Source organism: Kogia breviceps, chromosome 1, assembly GCF_026419965.1.
Source record: "Kogia breviceps isolate mKogBre1 chromosome 1, mKogBre1 haplotype 1, whole genome shotgun sequence".
NCBI lineage: Eukaryota > Metazoa > Chordata > Mammalia > Artiodactyla > Physeteridae > Kogia > Kogia breviceps.
The window spans coordinates 90,672,330-90,692,781 of NC_081310.1; the positions used below are offsets into that span (position 1 = coordinate 90,672,330).

At 46.0% G+C, this 20,452-nt stretch overlaps 3 protein-coding genes across 6 annotated transcripts; 2 read left to right on the forward strand and 1 right to left on the reverse strand.

Moving 5' to 3' along the window:
- The first annotated feature begins 628 nt into the window (after positions 1-628).
- On the forward strand, positions 629-3,024 carry KLHDC9 (kelch domain containing 9). The gene is made up of 4 exons (XM_059067209.2): positions 629-1,500; positions 1,786-1,945; positions 2,037-2,235; positions 2,744-3,024. Exons 1-4 carry the CDS (start codon positions 629-631, stop codon positions 2,908-2,910), a joined length of 1,398 nt encoding a protein of 465 aa, XP_058923192.1. The 3' UTR covers positions 2,911-3,024.
- Positions 3,025-3,224: 200 nt separating this feature from the next.
- Positions 3,225-17,619, reverse strand: PFDN2 (prefoldin subunit 2). Its single transcript, XM_059067531.2, has 4 exons — positions 17,329-17,619; positions 4,371-4,459; positions 4,113-4,236; positions 3,225-3,526 (listed from the first exon to the last, which is right to left on the reverse strand). Exons 1-4 carry the CDS (start codon positions 17,401-17,403, stop codon positions 3,350-3,352), a joined length of 465 nt encoding a protein of 154 aa, XP_058923514.1. The 5' UTR covers positions 17,404-17,619; the 3' UTR covers positions 3,225-3,349.
- NIT1 (nitrilase 1) lies at positions 17,311-20,381 on the forward strand. Of its 4 annotated transcripts, none has more exons than XM_059067324.2 (7): positions 17,311-17,589; positions 18,090-18,188; positions 18,455-18,709; positions 18,821-18,924; positions 19,139-19,272; positions 19,440-19,565; positions 19,838-20,381. In XM_059067324.2, exons 3-7 carry the CDS (start codon positions 18,465-18,467, stop codon positions 20,102-20,104), a joined length of 876 nt encoding a protein of 291 aa, XP_058923307.1. In that variant the 5' UTR covers positions 17,311-17,589; positions 18,090-18,188; positions 18,455-18,464; the 3' UTR covers positions 20,105-20,381. The 4 variants fall into 4 exon arrangements, with proteins under 4 accessions (XP_058923307.1, XP_058923283.1, XP_058923291.1 ...); XM_059067300.2 differs by having other exon boundaries at positions 17,468-17,879; XM_059067308.2 differs by having other exon boundaries at positions 17,486-17,558.
- The last annotated feature ends 71 nt before the right edge of the window (positions 20,382-20,452 follow it).

Below are 20,452 nucleotides of genomic sequence, written 5' to 3' on the forward strand. Positions count from 1 at the left end.
AAAGGGCTGTCCCACCCAGTCAATCAAGACCTTCAAGACTTTACCACGGTCTTTGTTCTGGAAGACACCTAAGGGATAAGCCAACAGCACATTTAATAAATGAGAAAGAAGAGGCCTGGAGGAAAATAATCACTTTGAGAGTCAGGGTATAGTTGGGACCGGAACTCAAGTCTCCTGACTCCCAGGTCAGTGCTTAATCCACTTGCAGTGCCTCCCCTCTGACTTTTGCCTCCCCCTTCCTAGCTTATCCCTGGGGAGGTCAGACGAATCAGAAAAACGCCCAAAACGCCAAAGCCGGGCTTCCCTGGTGGCTCAGTGGTTGAGAGTCCGCCTGCTGATGCAGGGGAAACGGGTTCGTACCCCAGTCCGGGAAGATCCCACATGCTGCGGAGCAGCTGGGCCCGTAAGCCATGGCCGCTGAGCCTGTGCGTCCGGAGCCTGTGCTCCGCAACGGGAGACGCCACAACAGTGAGAGGCCCGCGTACCTCAAGAAAAAAAAAAACAACAAAAAACCACAAAAACAAAAAAACGCCTAAGCCAAAAAGGATATGGTTCCTCCTCAACCCCTGCAGAGCAACGCCTGCACCTGAAACGTCATAGTCACAAGTGAATTTACATCTTGGATAACATGGGTCCTTCTGAGGAACTGGCTGTCCTCGGACTTTCCGAATTTAACAGACTTTCAAGATTTTTATTGACCTCGCACAGCTCTTGTCGCCATGGTAACAACACTAATTCATGGTGGCTACCCAGGTCTCCTGTCTCCACGGTAACCGGTGCTTTGCGACCTTCAGTTTGCAGCGGTCGTGCTGCAGCCGCTGCAGTGGTTGCTGGGCGACGGCGGAGAGAAGCAGGTGGCTTGAGGTGGGGACCCGGATGGGTTTCCGGTAGGGGTGTAGGGGCGGTTCCGGGGAAGCCTGCGCCCCCAGGTAGGGGTGCTGCGGGCCGCCGGCCCCGCAGCCCGCCCCTCCCGGGGCCCATGGCCGGGGCGGTGGGTGGGACAGGGGGCTCAGGCTGGACTTGGCGACCGGTGGCGCGGGACCCGCTGCTGGCGCGGGCCTTCCATTCATGCACCGAACTGCGGGGACGGTTCTATCTGGTGGGGGGTCTCCTAGCCGGAGGAGCGAGAGAGCCGAGCAGTGATATGGTGGTCTTCGATCCGGATGGGGGCCAGGCCGTGCGGGTGGGAGCCCGGGGCGGCCCGAGGCGCAGCCACCACGACGCGGCGCCAGTGGCGGGGCGCTGGCTCTGTGTGGTGGGCGGCTGGGATGGGTCGCGCCGCCTGGCCACAGTAAGCGCCCTGGACACCGAGTGCGGTGTGTGGGAGGCGTGGACCGCGTCCCCCGGCAGCTGCCCCCCTGCCGGCCTCAGTAGTCACACCTGTACCCGCCTCTCCGACCGAGAGCTGCGGGTGGCAGGCAGGGAGGGCGGGACTCGCACTCAGCGTCGTTATGGAAGCATCTACACGTTAAGGCTGGACCCTGGCGCCCGCACCTATTGGTATGACACCCCTTGCCCAAAACCTTTCATGCTCCCTCACTTACACTCTGGAAAAACAGCTTCGCAGGCAATTTATCTAATATCCTCACCCTAGAACCCTCCTTCCCCGGGAATCTTCCATGTCTAAGATAGCTGAACTATCTTATCAATATTACCCTCCCTCTCAACCGAACTACATATAGCACTGTCCCATGTCTCCTTTCTATCCTTGGCAAGGGGGTTGGGTAATAGGCAGTACAGCACTTACATTTTCCAGAAAACCCAACTCAGGCCTGAATTTCACAGCTATAAGGAAGAAGGCTACCACACAGTCTCACGTTCAGGTCACTGCGCTGCCCTGCTCCAAAGTCCTGGGCCCCACCCAGGTCACCAGCTATTGCTCTTTGGGGGCTGCAACTCAGCTGAACCAGAAGTAGCTGGGCATTGGAGTCATGGGAAGATTAAGGTATTATCTACTCACATCTTGCTAAGGGTGGAAGGGGGCTAAAATTGGGATGCCCAAATCCCTCCAGACAGTCCCTTCTCTCTCCCCCAAGGAGGAACCACCTGTTGCCCCCCGTTTGATGGAACAGCTTGCAAGTCTCGTGAGCAGTGGGCAGGGGTCCCGGCAGGGGCCTCGAGGACTCCGGCATCACTCATGTTCTGTGGTTGGGCCCTTTGCTGTGCTGTTTGGTGGAGAAACTCTGACTAGAGCCCGAGACACCATCTGCAATGACCTCTACATCTATGATACCCGTGAGAAGGGGCTTAATGGTTGAGAAGGGGAAAAGGTGGGAAGATAGGAGAACCTGAAGACTACAGAGAGAAAGAGGATGGAGTAATGGGGTAGGGAGAAGGAAGATTTAGTTGACAAATTAAAGGAATACACAGAGGGCTTCCCTGGTGGCGCAGTGGTTGAGAGTCCGCCTGCCGATGCAGGGGACGTGGGTTCGTGCCCCGGTCCGGGAAGATCCCACGTGCCGCGGAGCGGCTGGGCCCGTGAGCCGTGGCCGCTGAGCCTGCGCGTCCGGAGCCTGTGCTCCGCAATGGGAGAGGCCACAGCAGTGAGAGGCCCGCATACCACAAAAAAAAATAAAAATAAAAAAAATAAATAAATAAAGGAATACACAGAATGTTAAATTTTGAAGAGGCCCACAAATCCAATGAGGAGAAAAATAATGAGCAAGCTTTTGGTCTTGTTAAGAGCCCCATGGGAGCCAAAGTGCTACTGCCTCAATAACCACTCTCTGCCCTTACCCAACAGGAAAGTCTCCTTCTCTGTGGTTCCACTTCCCCTGTGCAGACCACGGGCTAAAACGCGTGGGCCATCGGACCTGCCTTTGGAATGATCAGCTCTACCTGGTTGGGGGTTTTGGTGAGGATGGCAGGACAGCTAGTCCACAGGTTTGCATTCTGGACCTCTTTATCTAAAGAATAGTGCCAAGATACACCACCAAGCCTCTGTTTTGTTGCAGACTCAAAGCGTTATCACCAGAGCTATCTGCCTCATTTAAAATGCTGATTAAATTTCAACCTGACAGTTAACATTTGTTTCTGAATCTTTTGGCGGGGAGGGAAGTAAATAAGGAGATGCATCTTTATTTGCAAGGTAAAGGATAAAATATGGGACCTAGTTTGATATTGTGAGCCATTAACCAGATGGACCCAAAACCACAAATCGTATTCTTGCCCATGCCCCATGCAAATTCTACCCCTAATACTGGGTGAAAGCTTCAGGCTAGAGCTAAGCATTCTGAACAAAACATTTAATTAACAAAACAAAATTACAATAGCAGAGAAAATAATAACAATAAAGAGAAATTAGAAGAAGTGGGAATCAGGGTAGAAAAAAATGCAAAGGCCTTGGTCTCTAGGAGACCAACACTCCAGCTGAGCTGGACTTAGCCCCAGCCCCTTCTGAGTTTTCCTTGGCTGCTGGCTTCTCGTCTTCCCCCATGAGACGAATATTGTGCTTTTCCCGGAATTCATTTAGTTCTTTTCCCTTTGCCTGAAGCTGCTGTGCCAGTGTCTCAATGATCTTCTGTATCTAGAGGGCAAACGACAGGGATTATGTAAGCATTTCAGGACTCCCTTCCCCCATCTGTTACAGACTGGTTGGGGGAAGTGAACGAGTGATGATACCTCTAACCTCAACTTTAACCAAGTATTAACAGTAGAGCCCAGACACAAAAAGTATTCCTTTCTTAAAAACAAGGTTTATAAACTGTAGTATACATAGAATCACCTGGGCTGCTTATTTTTAAAATGCCACTTCATGGCTCCCATCCCCAAAGGTTCTGAATCAGTGGGTACAGGAGAGGGTCCGGGAAGCTGCATTTTTAATTAGTCCTCCAGGTGATTTGGATGCACGTAGCCATGGACTACACTGTGAGAAGCTCCACTCTAACCACCTCCCCTCCCCCAATTCAGCCAGAAAAGAGGCATAGTCAGCAACTCCTTTGTCTAAGTAGTTAGATGTAGCATAGCTAAAGAGCATAGGCTAATAGGCTATTTATGCTGCTTTCAACACAAGTTCCTACCCACACTTTCCTCCCCCACATTCCCTAAAGCCCTGGCCTCCCTTTCCTTACTCCTTGGTTGCCCAGAGCATCTACACAGGGATTCTTGCTCACCTGCTCCTTGTTGTTCTCCAAGGCAGGCAGCACCTCTTTGACAGTCCGCTCCACCAGTACCCCTCCAACCATGCGGTAGCACTTGCGGGTCTCATCTACCTCCTTCAGAGTATCGATCACTAGGCTGAGGTAGGAGGACAAGGCAGGATCTGATAATTCAGTCCCACTCTGCTGCAACCCTCTCTTACAAAATGCCCGCCCCCCCAAAAAAGGGGCCCATCCAACTCTCCTGTTGTTTGCATCTCCTGGCTTCCTCACCTGTGCTCATTCAACTCCATCTCCAGCTCAGCTGCTTTGGATGCCAGGCCCCGCTGTTCCTGCCGAAGGCGGTTGAAGCCAGCAATTACCTAAGAAGGTGAGAAAGAGATAAAGGTGAGAGAGGGGACAGTGGAAATGGCAGAGGGTCAACATAGGATAGCAGGCTTTACAAAGATGCAGTAGTAGACACCTATCTTGGAAAAGGAGTAGAACAGTTTGCAGTTTCTAAATTAAGTCTGTCTGGAATTCCATTCACCCAACACTGAGTGCCTACTAGGTGTGAGATATTTGCTAGGCCATCTCGCAACTTAGTTTGGTGAGGATTAGGCATTTGTTACATAGGAATGGGGGTGGAGAGCTACTGGAGCACCTACAGTGGAGCTTAAACTTGCAGGTAAAGAGGGCTGTCAGGAAAGGCTTTGTAACGAGTAACTTTTAAAAAAAATTTTATTTATTTATTTATTTATGGCTGTGTTGGGTCTTTGTTGCTGCACGCGGGCTTTCTCTAGTTGAGGAGAGCAGGGGCTACTCTTCATTGTGGTGGCTTCTCTTGTTGTGGAGCACGGGCTCTAGTTGTGCAGGCTTCATTACTTGTGGCACATGGGCTTAGTTGCTCCGCGACATGTGGGATCTTCCCGGACCAGGGCCCGAACCCGTGTCCCTTGAATTGGCAGGCAGATTCTTAACCACTGCGCCACCAGGGAAGTCCCATGTAACGAGTAACTCTTGTTTGGGTGTGCCCAGCAGCCCTCCCATTAGGCAAGTGCCCCTCCTAATTCACTGGGGTTCTTGTGAGGGTACTAATCACAGGACCCTTGCTCTTTGACCACAGGGGCAGTGACCTATATTCTATACTATAGGAATTGAATTTTGGGTAGAGACAAACAGGTACAGAAGGCAGCTGGAGCTAAGACACCTATAGTTGTCCTATAAAGATGATCCTCCATTCCTATTCCTGAAATCCCCAAAGCTGCCCTAGTTATTGAACTCTGTGTGGCCTAGTTGTTTAATGTTCCTTTTCACTGTGTTCAATTCTGTGACCTACCACCATCCTTCTAAAACACTCTTTTAAAAAAAATAATAAATAAGTTGCCCAAAGCCTGCATCTGTAGCCTCTAAACCCTAGCTGATACAGGCTTCCTGAGACATAATGCCTTAACTGAAGCATGAAGGATGAGAAACTGGGGGGTGGGGGTGGGTTGGGGAGTGGAACAAAAGAAGCATAATAACACACATAAAAGCCCAGAGAAGTGATTACCACCAGCTTCTTGTTCCCCAGAAACTGAGCAGAGAATTAAACAGTGTGAAAATCAGACAGGGTACTAATACCACCACCAGCATCACTTCTAGTATAGGGCTCTGATGACTGTATTTGGAAAGAAATATCAGATGAAAGACAAAAGACCAGGTTTCAAGTTTTGTCTCTGCCACATATTGGCTTTATGAACTCTGACAGACTTTAAGCCCTGTTCATTCAACCCTGGCTACACATTAGAATCATCAGGGGACCATTTTTAAAATGTGAATAGTGGAGCCTCAGAACAATTACACAATCACTGGGAATGAGGCCCAGGCCTCAGTATTTAAAAAAAGATCTCTGGGCTTCCCTGGTGGCGCAGTGGTTGAGAGTCTGCCTGCCGATGCAGGGGACATGGGTTCGTGCCCCGGTCCGGGAAGATCCCACATGCCGCGGAGCGGCTGGGCCCGTGAGCCATGGCCACTGAGCCTGCGCGTCCGGAGCCTGTGCTCCGCAGCGGGAGAGGCTGCAGCGGTGAGAGGCCCGCGTACTGCAAATAAATAAATAAATAAAAAATGATCTCCCATGAAATTCTGATGTGCAGCCAGAACTGAGAACCACTGGGTTAATCTCTCTGAGCCTTAGTTTTCTCACCTGTAAAAGGCAGATGATACCTACTTCATAGGGCTGTTGTATCACATGAATGAATCAATGTGAAACGGCTTTGTAAGCAGTGAAGTGCATTAATTACTATTATGACCTCTCCAAACCCAAAGTGTACCTTGGACCCTCCTGGTCCACTGAGAGCAGTGAGCCCATTCATTCAAACCACTGCCAAATCTCTCACTCTCATTTACATCATCTCTAGTCTCATTGCCATCACTGACTAACCACCTCATCTTTACTAGGATCCCTTATCTCTAGCTCTTTCTCTCAGCAAGATTCATACACAGTAATATAACAATGACTAACCACTCATCTTTACTAGGATCCCTTATCTCTAGCTCTTTCTCTCCGCAAGATTCATACACAGCTAATATAACAATTGACTAAACCACTCATCTTTACTAGGATTCCTTATCTCTAGCTCTTTCTCTCTGCAAGATTCATATACTGCTAATAAAATCCAAATGACTGTCCTGCACCACCCCTACAGCCCTTCTACTGCCCAATAAATGAAGGAATAAATTTGACTAGGAACTTGTCATTCAGCAACTTGTTTCCTTCTCTCATCCATCATCCTTTCATCTCAATCTGCTTCATCCACTCATTTCAGCAAACGCCTTGGAAATCTCACTCATCTACAAGCTGTTTTTCCTTCACCTTCATTGTCTATATCAAAACTTCCATTTATAATTAGCATTTTCTCCACTGTCAATGTTACAGATCAAAATACTTTCCTCTAAGAAAATTCCACAACTAAACTAGACTCTAGATGTTCTCCTAGCACCCAGATGACATCCACTCTTCTGCATGTATGTCATATTTAACACACATTAATGAACTCAGCTTAAATGTCTAAAATTTCTGAGGCCTGAACTTATTTTCCTTAGTAATTAGTAGGAATCTACTTTCAACCACCAATTTAACACAACTACAGGCAAAAATATTTTAATTCCAACTTTTCTTCAAATACTTTTGCTAATTAACAACCCGTATTTCCTCTTGGTCCAGTTATAGAGTTTATTACAACACCAAACTAAAGTAAATATATCTAAGTGTATGAGTTATCCACAGTTGTTATGGAAAATTTCAGCCACTGATGCACTTGAAGGAAATGAAATCTCTTAGCAGCTAACTGACAACTAACTTTTAGTTAAACGCAAAATAAGCTGATATTAACCTGCCATCTCTGAGGTCTGCCAGGTAATGAAGACAGAGAGGCTGTGCTCTATTCCCACATTCTTCCTCCTAAAATACAACTTACTAGTGGTTTTCTCCCCTATGGCTTGACCTAATTTTCCTTCCCTTTCCCTTATTTCGTGTTCTCCTAAAGCAGTCTGACATGAGTAGGGATGGCCAGGTCACTGTTGACTCTCTCAACCCTATTAAATCATCTAACATATAAACATCCCTGATGAAAAAGAATCCAATTAAAATAGCAACTATTCTTCCTTTTTTTTCTTTTGGCAGTGCGGCACAGCATGTGGGATCTTAGTTTCCCCGACCAGGGATGGAACCCATGACCCCTGCAGTGGAAGCATGGAGTCCTAACCACTGGACTGCCAGGGAATTCCCTATTTTTCCTATTCTAAAGTAACTTCAAGCCTTACAACTATGCAGAGCTCTTTACATTTTCATATTTGGCATGTACAAATAATTTTACACAGGACACGATCATCTTTTTGTTGTTGTTGTTCCCAGTGATTAAGAATCTGCCTGTCAGACATAGAGAATGGACTTGAGGACACGAGAGAATGGACTTGAGGACACGGGGAGGGGGAAGGGTAAGCTGGAACGAAGTGAGAGAGTGGCACTGACATATATACACTACCAAATGTAAAACAGATAGCTAGTGGGAAGCAGCCGAATAGCAAAGAGAGATCAGCTCTGTGCTTTGTGACCACCTAGAGGGGTGAGATATAGAGAGGGTGGGAGGGAAGCTCAAGAGGGAGGGGATATGGGGAAATATGTATATGTATAGCTGATTCACTTGGTTATACAGCAGAAACTAACACAACAATGTAAAGCAATTATACTCCAGTAAAGATGTTAAAAAAAAAAGAATCCACTTGCCAATGCAGGGGACACGGGTTCAAGCCCTGTTCTGGGAAGATCCCACATGCCACAGAGCAACTAATCCCGTGTGCCGCAACTACTGAGCCTGCACTCTAGAGCCTGCGAGCCACAACTACTGAGCCCGAGTGCCACAACTACTGAAGCCCACGTGCCTAGAGCCCATGCTCCGCAACGAGAAGCCACCGCAATGAGAAGCCCATGCACCACAACAAAGAGTAGCCCCCGCTTGCCGCAACTAGAGAAAGCCTGCACACAGAAACAAAACCCAATGCAGCCAAAAATAAATAAATAAATGAATAAATTTATATTAAAAAGATATAACTGAAATATAGCATTGTATAAGTTTAAGGTATACATTATGATTTTATATATATATGGAAATGATTACCACAATAATGTTAGTTAATATATCCATCACCTCACAGTTACTGTTTGTGATGAGAACTTTTAAGATCTATTATCGGGGCTTCCCTGGTGGCGCAGTGGTAAGAATCCGCCTGCCAATGCAGGAGACATGGGTTTGAGCCCTGGTCCGGGAAGATCCCACATGCCTCAGAGCAACTAAGCCCTTGTGCCACAACTACTGAGCCTGCGCTCTAGAGTCCGTGAGGCACAACTACTGAAGCCCACACGCCTGGAGGCCGTGCTCCACAACAAGAGAAGCCACCACAATGAGAAGCCCATGCACTGCAAGGAAGAGTAGCCCCTATTTGCCACAACCAGGGAAAGCCCATGCAGCAATGAGGAAACAGTGCAGCCAAAAATAAATAAATAAAATAAATATTTTTTTTTTTTTAAAAAAAGATCTATTCTCATACCAACTTTCAAGTATACAGTACAGTACTGCTAACCATAGTCACCATGCTATACATTAGATCCCCAGAATTTGTTCATCTTATAACTCCAAGTTTGTACCCTTTCACCCCCTCTAATCATTCCCCCACCTCCCCCTCCAAGCAACCACCAATCTGTTTCTATGAGTTCAGTTTTTGGTTTTTATTCCACATATAAGTGAGATCATACAGTATTTGTCTTTCATTGACTTATTTTCACTTAACCTAATGCCCTCAGGTTTCCTCCATTTTGTCACAAATAGCAGAATCTTTCTTTTTTACAGGTGAATAATATTCTCCTCTGTGTGTGTGTGTGTGACATTTTATCTGTTCACCCACAGAACATGGTTTTCTAATTTTTAAGGCCTATACAGCATTTACACCCTATTGATATATTTTTTAAAGCTAACTATTCTTCTCTTGTTGGGAGATTTAGGTTATTTCCAATTCTTCTGTAATAAATAGCATTGATTTTAAATATCTAGACAAATAGTACAAAAATTTTACAGCCGTTTCTCTTGAATCATATTCCCCAAAGTAAGATTAATGAGTCAAAAGGGTATTAACATTATTATAGTTTCTACTGCATGTTGCTATAAAGTTCTCCAAGATGACCAGATGATTTACAGTGCTACCAGTAATGTCATGATTGTACCTAATGGTAGCTTATATTATCTTTGTTAATTTAATAATTTTTAGAGCAGGAAGAGATCTTAATTCCAGAAACCTTGGAATCATCCTCAACTCACTATCCACACCCAATTAATCTCTAAATCATATCTATTAATACTAAATACCTCAAATCCATCCACTATCATGTCTCACCTGTACTACTGGAGCTTCCTAGCCGAGTTCCACACTTGCCTCCAGATCGGCCCCCTTCAATCCACTCCCTGCACTTCAGCACAAGTAACCTTAAATTTAAATCTAACCATATTATTCCTATGCCTAAACCTTCAATGGTTCCCACTGCTCATGGGATAAAATCCAAGCTCCTGAAGACAGCAGAAAAAAGTCCTATAAGACCTGGTCCTTACTGACCTCTCCCAATCAGTCCTTCTCCCACCTCTTACAGTCAGCACTATTGCCCAGTAGAACCACTTGTAGTTCCTATTCATTTGCCTTCAGGTATTTGCATAGAATCCACACCCTACCTGGCACACTTACCCAAACCTCTCTCATTGCATTTTTCTCTGCCTAACTCTAATTCTTTTTTTTTAAACTTTTTTTTTTAAGTGTTAGGCTTTTTTTGGCTGCATTGGATCTTCCTTGCTGCATGAGGGCTTTTCTCTAGTTGCAGCGAGCAGGGGCTACTCTTCGTTGTGGTGCACGGGCTTCTTATTGTGGTGGTTTCTCTTGTTGTGGAGCACAGGCTCTAGGCACATGGGCTTTAGTTGTGGTGAGCGGGCTCAGTAGTTGTGCCTCACGGGCTTAGTCACTCCGTGGCCTGTGGGATCTTCCTGGACCAGGGATGGAACCTGTGTCCCCTGCATTGGCAGGCGGATTCTCAACCACTGTGCCACCCCCTAACTCTAATTCTTTCTTCAGGTTTCAACTTAGATTCTTCTAGGAAGCAGTTCTTGCCATCCCCAACTCCCATGTTAACTCTTTCTATGGGCTCACATGTAAGCGTATAGAAATTCCTTATATTTTTTGATAGAAAACTTTTTCTATTTTCATGTATTGTGTTCCTTATTTTCCACCATGCATCCTGCCTTCTAATCTTTATTGTTATCTTCTTTGGAAATTTAAAATATGCAAATACAACCTCTTTTAAAATATCTGTATCTGGGCTTCCCTGGTGGCGCAGTGGTTGAGAGTCCGCCTGCCAATGCAGGGGACACGGGTTCGTGCCCCGGTCCGGGAAGATCCCACATGCCGCAGAGCAGCTGGACCCGTGAGTCATGGCCGCTGAGCCTGTGCATCCGAAGCCTATGCTGCGCAACAGGAGAGGCCACAACAGTGAGAGGCCCGCGTACCGAAAAAAAAAAAAAAAAAAAATCTATATCTTTCATAATCCTACAAGAACCTGCCTTCCTTCCACAGTTTGCATAGTAAAGGAGCACTACTATGTGCCAGGTACTGTGCTAGACTTTTTTTTTTGGCTGCGTTGGGTCTTCCTTGCTGCACCACCAGGGAAGTCCTGTGCTAGACTCTTTATTTCATTTAATTCTAAAACAAACAAACAGGCTTCCCTGGTGGCGCAGTGGTTAAGAATCTGCCTGCCAATGCAAGGGACGCAGGTTTGATCCATGGTCCGGGAAGATCCCACATGCCGCGGAGCAACTAAGCCCGTGCGCCACAACTACTGAGCCTGCGATCTAGAACCTGCAAGCCACAACTACTGAAGACTGTGCACCTGGAGTCTGTGCTCTTTAACAATAGAAGCCACCGCAATGAGAAGCCTGGGCACTGCAACGAAGAGCAGCCCCCTCTCACTGCAACTAGAGAAAGCCCGCATGCAGCAACAAAGACCCAATGCAGCCAAAAATAAAATAAATAAGATAAACAAGTTAAATTTTTAAAAGTTCACACACAACTGTAAAAAAAAAAGTCAAACTATTTCCACTTGATTTATTTTGGTTTTCTTTTCTTTCTTTTTTGTTTAATTAATACCATATAATTTTGATAACTTTGGGGAAAATCTACAATCATTACATTTATCCCCAAAAGGTCCTTTGGTCTTCTTATCTACATGATATTTCCTCTTATCGGGTTCAATGGAAGAATAAAAGAGGTAGAGAATTATGACTGGATGCATCTGGAAAAGCATCTTCTGGGCTATTGCTGCACTAAATATCTTCTTTTCAGTTCAGTGCCCCCTTTTCTGACATACTCAACTCTAAAAATTTCTTCGACCTTATCAAATGATGATTTGATCATCGTCAAATGATGATTCTCATCCCTTCTCTTCATCAAATATTTTAGGACTAGTCTACATGCACTGCCTCCACTTCCTCACCTCCCAATTCACTTTATTTTTTTGGCCAGGCCATGAGGCTTGCAGGATCTTAGTTCCCCAACCAGGGACTGAACCTGGGCCATGGCAGAGAAAGCACTGAGTCCTAACCACTGGACCGCCAGGGAATTCCCAAGTTACTTTTTTTTTTTTTGGTTACTTCTTTTTTTAATCTAAGTTTTTTCAAAAAAAATGGAGATATCCGCCGCCTCATAGGATGTTGAGAGGATTCATTAATTACATCAAGGACTTAGGACAATATCCAGCATATAACAGATTGTCAATAAATAGTGCCTGCTATTATTATAAAACAACTCCACCTAAATGTCCTATGGATACCTTAAACTCAGGTCATTCAAAGCTGAATTTTCTTTTACTCCATTTTAAATGGCTCTTCTTGTCTCCCCTATTTCTGCTAATGACATGACTCTAGCCTGGTAGGAAACCCTGGTTTCATCTTTGGACACACCCTTAACCCATCAACTGCCAAATTTATTGCCTCTACCTCAGCAATTTTTCTTAGGCTTACTGACATCACCCTAGTTGAGGCCTTCATTACCTCTTGTCTGAACTACTGCAAAAGTCTTCTAAATTATCTCCCCATTTTTGGACTCTCCAAATCCATACTATACCTTGTTGCTAATTTAATTCTTTTAGCACTTGGGTGACATAGAAAAATATTCGTGATATACTATTAGGCTTAAAAAGCAGATTATGGGGACTTTCCTGGTGGTCCAGTGGTAAAGAATCTGCCTTATAATGCAGGGGCTGGGGGTTAGATCCCTGGTCAGGGAACTGAGATGCCACATGCCAAGGGGCAACTAAGCCTGCGCACCACAACTACTGAGCTCAGGCGCTTCAGCTGGGGACCACGTGTGGCAAACTACACAGCCCACATGCCCTGGAGGCTGCATGCCACAACTAGAGAAGAGAAAACCCACATGCCACAACTAGAGAGAAGCCTGCATGCCACAACAAAGAGCCCGCATGCCACAACTAAGACCCGATGCAGCCTAAAATAAATTAAATAAATAATAAATAAATCTCTTTTTAAGAGAAAAAAGCAGATTATGAAACAGCAAATAGTGTATAATACTAATTTTATAAAATTAAATATGTAAAATATACATGCCCTCTCTTTCCATCTACACACACATACACAAAAACATAAAGGAGGGGGGAACCTCTGAAAGGATATATTTCAAAATGGTAAGAATAGTTACCTCTGGATAGTAGGATCATGGGTAAAGTAGGATCATGGGTAATTTATTTCTTATTTTGTACTTCTTGTGTTTTCTACATTTTCTAAAATGAATGTGTATAATTTTATGTAATAAGAAAAAAAAATCAATAGTATAACATATATCCTTCTATGACTCCCTCACTGCTTACATTAAAAAGTCCTGAATTCTTTGCCATGCAAAGACTCAGCTTGCTTTAAGGACTATATCTTTCTAACTTATAACTCATGATTTAGCTAAACTAGTCACTGCACTTCATGTCAATCTATGCTTTCCTCAGATCTCTTCTTACCCTATTCCCTATATTCTATTTCTACTGCCACCTGTTCAAATTTATACAATCCTTCAGGCTCAGCTCATATATCTCTAATAGGATTATGGTATAAAAAATAGGTCTGTCTGATGCTCAAGCCCCTCCATTAAAAGCCCTGCTCTCCCAGTTACTGACTCTGGGTAAGTTAGCTAAAGCCTCTGAAACTCAAACATCTTGAGGACAATACTGCTACTTCAAATGGCAGTAATTAAGTAACAAGATAAAACAAGTAAAGTGCCTAGCACAATGTGCCACTTGCCTCCATCTTGTCTATATGGGTCAAATTTGCACCAGTGATAAGTATAATATTTTTTACCCAGTGTTCTCTCTGGAACACAAACAAAGGCCAGAGAATGTTAAGCAAGGAAAGCCTCAGAACTCAATTACCACAATTCTAAAGTCTCTTTTGAGAGCTTCTTTTTCTCTACCACCCCTTAACTATTGGTTTCACTCCTGTTCTACTTCTTTTTTCACTTTCTGTACAAACTGTAGGTGATTTCATCCACAGCCATGGCTTTGTCTACCATCCATAAACTTATAATTCTCTAATCTGTATCTCCAGCTCAGATTTCTTTCTGTAACTCAAGATTATAAATCAAACCACCTACTAAATGTCTCTACCTGGATATCCCACAAGAAACCCAAATTCAAACTTGTTTTCTCCCCAAAGCTGTGCATCTTCCTACATTCCCTGTGGCACCATCAAAAACAGAAACCTGAGGGACATCCTAGATTCCTCTTTTATCTCTTTTTCTCCACTTTCAAGTCTTGCAGTCCATCCCAAACTTTAAGTCCACCCGCATCCCAAACATGTCAGGCAGTTTCATGCCACAGTGTTTTTAAACACATTGTTCCCTCTACCTAGAAAATCCTCCATTTCCTTCTTTGCTTGACTAACTTCTCTCATCCTTTAGAACTGAGCTGAAGGATTGTCACTTTTACAAAACAAAGTAATTAACACTTATTAAGCACGTAATATATTCCAATCACTGTGCAAAACACTTTGTATGCGTTGTCTAGCCTAATAATTGAAATACAGTGAAGTAAGCACCATTAGGTTTCCACAGAAGGAGAAGACCAAAAGAAGTAACTCATGGGAGGTCATATATAGGTAGTAAAAAGTAGAAATGTGATTCAAATACAGATCTATCTGAACCCAGTGCACTCATTACACTCTTAGCCACCCCACTATACCACACTTCCCCTTCCCACCCACCCCCCAATCTCATAATCTCCTGCTTAGTTAAAGGTCCCTCCTCTAGCTGCCATTAAGAAGGCCCGTGAGGAACATTATAAAACTTACTGTTTCGGGCTTCCCTGGTGGCGCAGTTGTTGAGAGTCCGCCTGCAGATGCAGGGGACACGGGTTCGTGCCCCGGTCCGGGAAGATCCCACATGCCGCGAAGCGGCTGGGCCCGTGAGCCATGGCCACTGGGCCTGCGCGTCCGGAGCCTGTGCTCCGCAACGGGAGAGGCCACGACAGTGAGAGGCCCGCTACTGTTTGGCAACCTAATCAAAAAATGGGCAGAAGGCCTAAATAGACATTTCTCCAAAGAAGACATACAGATGGCCAAGAAGTACATGAAAGGCTAGCTGCTCAACATTACTAATTATTAGAGAAATGCAAATCAAAACTACAATGAAGTATCACCTCACAGCAGTTAGAATGGGCATCATCAGAAAATCTACAAACAACAGATGGTGGAGAGGGTGTGGAGAAAAGGGAACCCTCTTGCACTGTTGGTGGGCATGTAAACTGATACAGCCACTATGGAGAACAGTATGGAGGTTCCTTAAAAAACTAAAAATAGAACTACCATACCACTCAGCAATCCCACTACTGGGCATATACCCTGAGAAAACCATAATTCAAAAAGACACATGCACCCCAATGTTCATTGCAGCACTATTTACAATAGCCAGGTCATGCAAGCAACCTAAATGCCCATCAACAGATGAATGGATAAAGGAGATGTGGTACATATATACAATAGAATATTACTCAGCCATAAAAAGAAACGAAACTGGGTCATTTGTAGAGACGTGGATGGATCTACAGATTGTCATACAGAGTGAAGTAAGTCAGAAAGAGAAAAACAAATATCGTATATTGACGCATATATGTGGAACCTAGAAAAATAGTACAGATGAACCTGTTTGCAGGGCAGAAATAGAGACACAGATGTAGAGAAACAAATGTATGGACACCTAGAGGGGAAAGTAGCAGGGGAGGGGTGGTGGTGGGATAAACTGGGAGATTGGGATTGACATATATACACTAATATGTATAAAATAGATAACTAATAAGAACCTGCGGTATAAAAAATAAAATTCAAAAAAAAACCTGGTTTGTCTTTTCTCAAATGAGTCTGTGTGTTAACTTGAAAACAAGGTCTATTTCATTTATCTTTTTCCCTGTACCCAGCAGAATGTCTGACACATGGCAGACCCTCAAAAAGTATTAAGTTCCTTCTCCCTTGCCTTTTTCCCCCTAAGTCAGAAACTCTTCTTTCCTCCCCCAAATTCCATAGCACTTCATATCTCTCTTAGATATATTTCTGCCTCACATAAGCATTTTGTATGTCATATTTTTCTCACCAGACTATAAGCTCTTTGACTGTAGGGGTCAGTTTTAAAGATCTTTATGCAAATACCGCTGCCTATAGTAACTGTTCAACAAATAACTGATAAATGAAACTATAATTTAAAAAGCTGTTGTGGGCTTCCCTGGTGGCGCAGTGATTGAGAGTCCGCCTGCCGATGCAGGGGACGCGGGTTCGTGCCCCGGTCCGGGAAGATGCCACATGCCGCGGAGCGGCTGGGCCTGTGAGCCATGGCCGCTGAGCCTGCGCGTCTGGAGCCTGTGCTCCGCAACGGGAGAGGCCACAACAGTGAGAGGCCCGCGTACCGCAAAAAAAAAAAAAAGCTGTTGTTTTGACTACGTTTCCCTATTACGCAGGTTTCTTCCCACCCCTAGTAAACACTAGCCCCACTATTAGCAAACCATGGTTCACAAGCCACAAGGGGCTTTTCTGATTAATTTATCAAACGTTTCCCGGTGCTAGGCACTAGGGGAAATGCATGCTCGGATTTTTAGTAAAGGATTTCTGGTCTCTAAAAAAAATTCAATCAAGTAATGACTCCCGAATCAAAATAGTATGAAACACTAGACTGTTCGAGTATGTGAATCACGTGTCTCTGCAGAGCGATGACGATTTTCAACGTGGTTTCAGGGTCCAGTAACAGACTACACTCCCAGCCATTGACTAATCCCCTGGGGTTCGTTAGGAGCTGCCTTGCCCAGCCATACCCTGTTTGAAGGTGCGGAGGAAAATAGGGAAAGTGACCACCCATCTTTCCTCAGACTTGCGCATCCTCCCAGACACTGCTTCTCAGAGCTTTTCTATCCCCCAGGATCACTCAACACCCCGAGGGGGCGTGGCTTTCAACTACCAATCCGCCTACTCTCTCCCCGGGGGCTCGGCTAGCTTCTCCAAGGACCCTCCCCTCTCTGGATGGCCACACAAATGTGGGACTGGAGTAAAGGTGTGTAAAGGAAGCCACAGGCTTCCCCCCTGTTCTCACATCGACTCCGGACCCAGCCGGGTTGCCCTCCTTCGCGTTCCCTGCTCCCCACCTGCTCTGCTGACACCGTCCCCTTCACCGCGCTGCTCCCGCTGTTCTTCCCGGTGCGACCGCTATTCTCCGCCATCTTCACCGCCTGCTGGGCTTCCGGCCTGCGTAGCTCAGCCCACTCGCCCTGCGTCACGTCCGGTCTCGCAGTTACCGCCCTCTCGCCCCCGGCGCCCCCACCTCCAGGTCGCTCTTCGGTTCGGATCCTACGAATCGTTTTGGCCGTATCTTCATGTAGGACCTACTACCTATCCCAACCGCCGCGGTGACTCTCACCTGCCATGCTTTAACTTGTGCAACAGAGACGCTGCCCGTGGGAGAGGCGGGGAAGGACGGGTTAACTGGAGAGTAGGGCGCGGGTTGGGCCCTGGCTGATGAGGAACGAGGGAGGGTGAACTTCCCCTCAGAGACTCTGGTGGGGGAAATATGCCCTGCGTCAATAAAACTGTGCAGGTGCACAGTCAAGAACAGAGGCTGGGAAAACCAAGGAAGTATCTTGGAGATGACTTGTGAACTGCGGAAACATTTGACTGAGGAAGGAGGCTTCAATTTAATGTGAGATCAAAGCCCTTTCCTCCATCTTCCCACTTTATGAGCTCTTCCGGTAGCCCATAATTACTTATGGTACAGAGTGTTTTGAAGACTTGGGGGGTTTTACAGGCGGGGCCCTGATTCAGCTTCACAGCATGAAGAGAGAAGTCAGAGGATCTTAGAAATTTATTGCTTTAGAGTGGGGTTGGTGTCCTGATTTCTCACCTTCTTCAGGTTGGGCTTCATCATCAGGCCTCCTCACCAGCTCCTGTCCCTTCTTTTGTGTCCTGGACTCCGGATACCTCGACTCTCAGTACTTTGTGCTCAGCCCAGGTAACATGTTTTGTTGTGTTCTCAGTGCCTGGCACATAGTAGATGCTCAATAAATGTTTGTTCAATGTACGGATGGTGGGAAACACTGGGGTGCCAACCATCACAGAACATTTTATCAGTGGGTCATTGTGCCATGGGTCACTGTGCCCTGTAAGAGCAGATTCAAAGGAAAGTCCAGCCTTCCTCCCTCCCCATTTTAGCCTCTTATCATTAAACTTGGGTTTCCCCATGCTAGTCAGTCTGAGTTCTGCCTGTGCCATTCACAGACTCAGAGCCATGTCTGTCTCCTCTTCCTCCTGGGAACTACCCCTGGTCGCTGTGTGCCAGGTAACATCGACACCAGACAAGGAGCAGAACTTTCTAACATGTGCTGAGCTGATTCGGGAGGCTGCCAGACTGGGCGCTTGCCTGGCTTTCCTGCCTGAGGCATTTGACTTCATTGCACGGAACCCTGAAGAGACGCTTCACCTGTCTGAGCCACTGGGTGGGAACCTTTTGGGAGAATATACCCAGCTTGCCAGGTATCAGGGAAAGGGGGAGGGAGAGGTAGTTTCTTCCTGGGTAATGTCCCAGGATTGCCAGATATGAGGGTAGAGCCTTGAGAAGAGTTGTCAGTGTCCCCTCCCCCTCAGGGAATGTGGACTCTGGCTGTCCTTGGGTGGTTTCCATGAGCGTGGCCAAGACTGGGAGCAGACTCAGAAAATCTACAATTGTCATGTGATTCTGAACAACAAGGGTGAGACTCTTGAGCCTGCCTCTTCTCAGGCTCTTCTACCTAAGATTCTCCAGAATTCTGTGTTGTTTCTCAACTCTGTTTCCTTGGCCAAGGGTTTTAAGGGTGTTTGTATTTCTGTTCCTAGCCTATAAGCTATCTCCTCTTTGGGAGGAGAGGAACTAAGCTGGGCTTCTAGAGCACCAGCACTGAGTACTCTTTCTTCCTCTTACTCAAGGGTCAGTAGTGGCCACGTATAGGAAGACGCATCTGTGTGATGTAGAGATTCCAGGGCAGGGGCCTATGCATGAAAGCAACTCTACCATACCTGGGCCCAGTCTTGAGTCTCCTGTCAGCACACCAGCAGGCAAGGTGGGAGTTGTGAAAGGATGAGGGTGGGAGAGGAAAAAGAGGGAGGGGAATAGGAATATTTTGAAGTGGTAGTAGAGGATAGAAAGCCCTACGGAGTGGAGTAGCAGGGTTATGACCAGATGCTGTGACAAACAGGGCTGGGCCTAAATAGGCTGTTTTCATTCCAGATTGGTCTAGCTATCTGCTATGACATGCGATTCCCTGAACTCTCTCTGGCATTGGTTCAGGCTGGAGCAGAAATACTTACCTACCCTTCAGCCTTTGGATCTGTTACAGGCCCAGCCCATTGGGAGGTAAGAGGACACCTTTAGAACATAAGGGCCTTCTCTTTACCTCATTCTCCTTCCTTGGCTCTACCAGTTAAAAGATTTTCTTCTCCTTCCTACCTAGTGGGAAAATTCATTTCCCCAGATTGTTGCCTCTCAGAAGTTAACATAGTAAATCATTCATAGGCAATTATCAGAATGGTCACAGTGGGTAGATTGGCCTGTAATGTCCATGGCCTATCACTTCCCTACTAGCTGCTACCTGTACTTAAGTGAACGCCTATCTCCTCCACCCCCAGGTGTTGCTGCGGGCCCGTGCCATAGAAAGCCAGTGCTACGTAGTGGCGGCAGCACAGTGTGGACGCCACCATGAGAAAAGAGCAAGTTATGGTCATAGCATGGTGGTAGATCCCTGGGGAACAGTGGTGGCCCGCTGCTCTGAAGGACCAGGCCTCTGCCTTGCCCGAATTGACCTCAATTATCTGCGACGGTTGCGCCAACATCTGCCTGTGTTTCAGCATCGTAGGCCTGAACTCTATGGCCATCTGGGTCACCCACTGTCTTAAGACTTTTGACTTCTGTCCGTTGAGGCCCCTAATGTGAGCTGGTGTTGCTGTGACTTGTAGGCAGGACCCAGGTACAGCTCCCCTCACTTGGAGAACCTTGTCTCTCTTGCTGGAATACAGGCTCAGCTTCTTGGGAAAGAAGAAACTTTCACCTGAGCTCGAATTTCAGTTTCAGAAAGGTGGAATTTTATATAGTCACTGTTTATTTCATGAAAACTGTGAAGTTATGCTGAGGGCTGAGCAGCACTGGCAATGAAAAAAATATAATAATCATAAAGTCTGTGTCTGGATATCTCTTTTGGGAGCTGAAAGGGGAGGTGGTTATTGTACCAGCTGGAGTAGACTCCA

Coding starts and splice junctions, on each gene's coding strand:
- KLHDC9 (XM_059067209.2), top strand. CDS start 629: ATGGGTCCTTCTGAGGAACTGGCTGTCCTCGGACTTTCCGAATTTAAC. Junction 1,946..2,036: donor GGAGTCATGGGAAGATTAAG/GTATTATCTACT, acceptor CTCTCCCCCAAG/GAGGAACCACCTGTTGCCCC. Junction 2,236..2,743: donor CCTCTACATCTATGATACCC/GTGAGAAGGGGC, acceptor CTTACCCAACAG/GAAAGTCTCCTTCTCTGTGG.
- PFDN2 (XM_059067531.2), bottom strand. CDS start 17,403: ATGGCGGAGAATAGCGGTCGCACCGGGAAGAACAGCGGGAGCAGCGCG. Junction 4,460..17,328: donor GGACGGTGTCAGCAGAGCAG/GTGGGGAGCAGG, acceptor TCACCTTCTTAG/GTAATTGCTGGCTTCAACCG. Junction 3,527..4,112: donor TGGAGAACAACAAGGAGCAG/GTGAGCAAGAAT, acceptor TTTGCCCTCTAG/ATACAGAAGATCATTGAGAC.
- NIT1 (XM_059067300.2), top strand. CDS start 17,827: ATGACTTGTGAACTGCGGAAACATTTGACTGAGGAAGGAGGCTTCAAT. Junction 18,925..19,138: donor TGTGATTCTGAACAACAAGG/GTGAGACTCTTG, acceptor CTCTTACTCAAG/GGTCAGTAGTGGCCACGTAT. Junction 19,273..19,439: donor TCAGCACACCAGCAGGCAAG/GTGGGAGTTGTG, acceptor TTTTCATTCCAG/ATTGGTCTAGCTATCTGCTA.